The sequence below is a fragment of the Pan troglodytes genome, chromosome 19 (assembly GCF_028858775.2).
Source record: "Pan troglodytes isolate AG18354 chromosome 19, NHGRI_mPanTro3-v2.0_pri, whole genome shotgun sequence".
Classification (NCBI taxonomy): Eukaryota; Metazoa; Chordata; class Mammalia; order Primates; family Hominidae; genus Pan; species Pan troglodytes.
The window spans coordinates 72,808,290-72,814,289 of record NC_072417.2 but is presented as its reverse complement, the minus strand read 5'-3'; the positions used below and the strand labels follow the sequence as shown (position 1 = coordinate 72,814,289).

The 6,000-nt window shown below is 39.0% G+C and overlaps 1 protein-coding gene across 2 annotated transcripts in view; it reads right to left on the bottom strand.

Moving 5' to 3' along the window:
- Positions 1–326: 326 nt before the first annotated feature.
- CLTC (clathrin heavy chain) overlaps positions 327–6,000 on the bottom strand; it is a 75,460-nt gene continuing 69,786 nt past the window's right edge. For both annotated transcript variants that reach the window (XM_001136053.7, XM_009432958.4), the window contains 2 exons: positions 4,372–4,447; positions 327–1,367 (listed from right to left, as the gene is read on the bottom strand). In XM_001136053.7, the coding sequence (XP_001136053.1) occupies positions 1,243–1,367; positions 4,372–4,447 (201 nt within the window). In that variant the 3' untranslated portion in view covers positions 327–1,242. The remainder of the gene's footprint in view (positions 1,368–4,371; positions 4,448–6,000) is intronic.

Here is a 6,000-nt window from a genome sequence, read left to right as displayed (position 1 = left end):
TTTATTTCAAGTTAATATAACAGCCATGATTTGTTCATTTAAGTGAAATGCTTCGATAAAAACCTCGGTGTCACTTGGTTAAAATATTGGAGACAGATTAAATGTTAAGCCACTATAGTAGTGACTCTGGTTCTTTAGACTATTGCATGTACCTTGTGAATGAACTACAGGAATGCACATTGATATAATGCACAATGTCTTCACATGTCTCAATCCTCATTCCTCTTCCTTTCGTGCCTCCCTAATGCCTCAGTATCCAATATAAAACTACAAAAACTACTGTTCTTTTCGTTTGAGTGGTATTTAATTAAAACTTCAATTCTATGTTATTTCCACAGTCCAGTAATTTATTTTAAATTTGAGTAATTTCAAATTCCACAAACAAAACTGAAGAACAGCAATATTTTGTTTGAATTTCTCTCTTCTGTACACTCAGTGATCTAAAACACCACAATATCCAACATACACAAACCTCAGGGAAGGGTTAGTAAACACACACAAGATTGGAATCATGGTGCTCTTTGCTCCTGAATGGAATGGTCCCACAGAAAAAGCACAGGATACAGCACAACATAAGGGCACCTGTTACATATGAAGTGAGCAAAACATACTAGCATTTTCTATATGCATAATGGGGAAACCTGCATAGGTTAGAGGGCCTTTTATGCTCATTTAAAAATCAGGCAAGTTGTCTGTAACATTTTTCAATAATCTGGGAAGCACTGCAATCCAGTGTACGATGTGCTGATTAGTGTTGTCTTTGTTGGCACTGACAGTCTTGCATGGTCATATGCCAGTGTTTTTGCTTTAGCTTTTCTTTGAATAAAACAGATTTAAATGCATTTAGACAATACGTATTTGTAAGCTGTTTACATACACTAAATTTAAGAGATTCAATATTAGAGTTTCTTTGTTTCTTTAAACACTACAGAGTGCAAATCAGGTTCTTCACAACAGATTGAATATTGAGCAGTTCTTTAAAGAAAGAGGGGGAAGAAAAAAAGCCCAAGTGAATAAAACATTGAAACTATTCCCCTTCGAAAATAAATTCTAAAATGATGTGGAATGTGAAATAAGGTTTTAACATAGGTGATCCAAGTTTATAGTTAGAAACAAAAAGAAGTCCTTCATGAAATAAAGGTTACAAGAACACGTTGCCTGTTTCCCCCATTATAAACTGAGAAGTGGGTAAAGACGATGTTTCAGTACGAAAATAGGTGACTACAGGATCAGCTTTTCATCTCACATGCTGTACCCAAAGCCAGGCTGCGGCTGTCCATACGGTGGTGCGGTATAACCATAACCAAAAGGTGCCTGGGGAGGGACGGCAACACTGGGTCCTGCTGTCAGCATCAACTGGGGCTGACCTACAGTAGAAGAAAACAAAAAGGAGCAGGGGGCAGGGGCAAGGAGGCAGGACAAACTGTTAGCATTTAGAACACTCCAGTCTCCTCCACTCTAGCAACATAATCTCAACCTCAAATGAGTTGTATGGGGGGCACATTTGATTGCTACAATTTTAGCATGACAGTCTTACTCTAAGAAGGTTCCTACCTAAAAAGCCAACAAACAGTGCAGGGCCAAAGGCCAGAACTGCTTATGACTGAACACAGTATGCCTGACACTCTGTATACTTGACACATACCTACATGTATATTACACTTCATGACACAATAAAATCAGCACAAGAAAAGAATTTTTTAAAAGACTTTAAAAAAAAAAAAAAAGAATCTGGCTCTGTTGCCTAGGCTGGAGTGCAGTTGTGTAATCTCGGCTCACTGAAACCTCTGCCTCCTGGGTTCAAGTGATTCTCGTGCCTCAGCCTCCCAAGTAGCTGGGATTATGGGTGTGCGCCACCATGTCCAGCTAATTTTTGTATTTTTAGTAGAGACGGGGTTTTGCCACGTTGGCCAGGCTGGTATTGAACTCCTGGCCACAAGTGATCAGCCCATCTTGCCCTCCCAAAGTGCTGGGATTATAGGCGTGAGCCACCATGCTTGGTCTAAATGACATGTTTTTAACATAACTTTAAGAGTTACATTTAAATTTCTGATTTAAACATGTCTAAATGGCAATGAAACCAAATTCATTTATAGAAGATCCAGTACTAATTTAGAGACAGCAGTTAAATTAAAAATAAGACACATTTGGGCCGGGCGCGGTGGCTCACGCCTGTAATCCCAGCACTGTGGGAGGCCGAGGAGGGTGGATCATGAGGTCAGGAGTTGGACACCAGCGTGGCCGATATGGTGAAACCCCGTCTCTACTAAAAATACAAAAAAAATTAGCCGGGCGTGGTGGTGCGTGCTTATAATCCTAGCTACTCAGCAGGTTGAGGCAGGAGAATCACTTGAACCCAGGAGGCAAAGGTTGCAGTGAGCCGAGATCACGCCACCGCACTCCAGCCTGGGTGACAGAGCGAGACCCCATCTTGGGGGAAAAAAAAAGACACATTCAGACATTCTTTAGGTATGAAATACATTAGAACATACACCCTCTATCAAATACTATGTTGACACTCTTTCTTATAAAGTTTAAATAGTTGTTGGCCATATACAGAAAACATGACCTGTAGAGAACTTGGCTTAGAGAGCGAAAACAAGTAACACCTCTCTCTACCCCTACAAAAGTATTTTTAACATCCCACTACAGTGTAAACCTAGATCAAGATTTCTCCTACACAAAGGACTTCATGTCTTTGCTTTTTGTGGTTAACAACCAAAGCTGTCTTCAGCAAACAAATTATTATTGGAAACCAGTTTATTTTATTATTATTTTTTGAGACGGAGTCTCGCTCTGTCGCCCAGGGAGTGCAGTGGTGCAATTTTGGCTCACTGCAGCCTTTGCCTCCCAGGTTCAAGCAATTCTCCTGCCTCAGCCTCCCAAGTAGCTGGGACTACAGTTGCATGCCACCATGCCCAGCCAATTTTTGTACTTTTAGTAGAGATGGGGTTTCACCATGTTGGCCAGGATGGTCTTGATCTCCTGACCTCATGATCCGCCCACCTTGGCCTCCCAAAGTGCTGGGATTACAGGCGTGAGCCACTGCACCCAGCCAACAGAAACCAGTTTTTAAAAAGTCATCCCTAATCTTGATAATGACATCTACTTGAAATTCCAACCCAATTTTCAACTACCCATGAAAACACCCTGAAGGCAAGCCAAATTCAGTAGGTAACCCCAAAGTATTACACCCATCTTTTTTTTGTTCCTACTGTGTTTCCTATGTCTTTTTCACCTTTAAGGACTTGATGTGTTTCCTATCTCAAACATGTCAAACATCTTGCTCCCATCTCTAAGAACCCACTTTATCAAAACTATCCTGTCCTCTAAATTCCTAAAGTACTTTTTATCTACAGTAAAAAGGAGATAAAACCATAATAAGTGTATATATTATTATTTGTGTCAGTAGCCTGATATATAATGGTTATATATATATATATATATTTTTTTTTTTTTAAGGCGGAGTCTTGCTCTGTCACTCAGGCTGGACTGCAGTGGCACGACCTCGGCTCACTGCAACCTCTGCCTCCCGGGTTCAAGCGATTCTCCTGCCTCAGCCTCCCGAGTAGCTGGGACTACAGGCATGTGCCACCACGCCCGGCTAATCTTTTGCATTTTTAGTAGACACGGCGTTTCACTGTGTTAGCCAGGATGGTCTCAAGCTCCTGACCTTGTGATCCGCCCGCCTCAGCCTTCCAAAGTGCTGGGATTACAGGCATGAGCCACGGCACCCAGCCATAATGGTCATATTTTTATGTTCCCTCACCTGGTTATTGTGCTTCTACCTATACTCTTCAAAGTGATTGTTCAAATGAATCTGTTCACCAACTATGAAATGGAAAGGAGCAGTAATTCAGACATGTAGGTTTAAGAAGACATGAAATTGTCTTAAATATTCACTTGAGAGTTTGAAGATCCTATCTCTCTGGAAAGTTCTCAAATGGAAACTCTACCCAGTTCTCTGCCCCAGTTAGAATTTAAAATGAGGATGTATTCTTTATGTAAAGCATACTAAAGACAGCCTTGGCATGTTCTCTCACCTTTTGCTCTTTTGAAAATGGAATTCATCAATATTTCTTTTTCAGTAATTTATGAGCAGGTAATGCGTGAGGGACCAGATGATAGGAAAGATTCATGTTATGATTTTAAATGACTGTTTTTGAGTCTTCTTGTATTTAAGATTATTTTAGTGAATAATATCAACACCTGCTTTATGACTTCTCAGAAAAAAAATCAGACAGTAGAGAGCAGTATTTCTTAGAAAGCCTTTTGCACTTTAGAAGCTTGTTGTATTCTATTTTGAGGCACAGTCTCTAAGTAATTAAATATTTGTCTAATGAATTTTTTGAGGTTACAGAGAGAGATTACCATAAACAATGGGTTGTGTCTCTGTAGCTTGTTCTTCTTCTTTTCTCAGTGATTCTGAAGCATCTAATTTATCCACCTGGAGAAAAACACATCATGTTAATTAGCACCCCAAAAGTATTATAAACCTAGGTTTATGGCAGAAAGTGGAAAAGCCTTAGTATGTTAAATTCTGTCAAAATAAAACAGACTAGAAAGAACATTCTCAGTCCCCCTCAAATTCAATGGCAATGTTCATACTTCAGTCCAGGTGGTTTTCAGCACTGTCATTATAAACCCTCAGGAAGGAGGGATTCAAAATGCCATAAAAGCTCATGCCAGACTAAAACTGGGCATGCTAGGATGCAGCCTGAGGGAGGGAGAAAACGACAAGGAACCACTTTTCAAATGAAGTTTAAAACTGATCAGAGGTAATAATGAATTCACGGTCTGGCAATACTTCCCTCCCCAAAGCAAATGGTATTCAAAAAAGTGAAATGAGCCTAGTGACTGGACAAGTATTTGGGCAGAATAAGCTATTCTTTTGCCAATTGTGTATAGCTTCTGATGATATTGGTTATAGCTGCAGACTGAAGTTTAAGATTCAAGTGGCTCCATATTCAATCTTTTTGCATAAAGAAAGGCTGCATGTTTTAATACTGTGTGGGCTCTGTTATCTAAGAAGTAATCAGGAAAGCCTGATTTTGTCCCAAAAATGTTTGCTTTTAATTGAGCCAAAAGTAAATGGTTACTATATGCTAGCTACTCTTCAAAGTGGATAGTATCAGACAGAAGTAATTCTGTAGAGCAGTCCAAATGTATTAGTGAAAGAAAGGAATTAGAATGCCTGGATCCTTCCACTAACTAGTTGTGTGACCTTGGCAAACCATTGCACTGGCCCTCAAATTTCCTTTCCTATATAATGAGAAGATTGAACAAAATGATCTGCAGTTTCTTCTAGGGCTAACATGATTTAATTCTGTAATGAATTAGACAGAAGTGACATTACAACCCTGGGACTAGAGAATCTCCTTCACTATACAAATTCCATTGCGCCTTTTACACTATATTTGTCTTTCAATATTTAAAAGCTGGTCTCTCAACCAAAGCCTTATACTTGGTCTATCATTATACCTAAGTAAAACTAAATTTCAAATCTCAATGTTATCTATTACTGGTGGTTTTCAATGTCATAAATGTGCTGGATGAGACAGGGGGGCCAAGGTGCAGGGGGAAACACTTTATGAATGCTCACTGCATGTTCTTCAAAAAGGCAAATTATGAAAAATCACTCAAAAAAAAAATTGTAGACTTCAGTGGAAAAGTTTCTAAAAACCAGGTCCTAAAAAGATTAAGGCAGCACCTCATTTCTGTTTGAAACTATTAAAAAAGTATCTTTCAGTCTTCACATAGGCCATTAAGGTTAGGGCACTGTTTTATATTTAATTGTTTCATATTAAATACCATAAATATGAGTCTAATCCATCTTAATTTGTTAGGGAACTGAAAATTTGAGAAAAGTAAGCCTAAGTAGGCTCCTTCAGATGAAATGTGGTTTTTCTAGCCTAGGAAGATGGATTAGTTTACTTTTATACACTATTATCCTATTTTATAGTCTAAATGATGTGTTACAAATTACCCTAATATCAAATT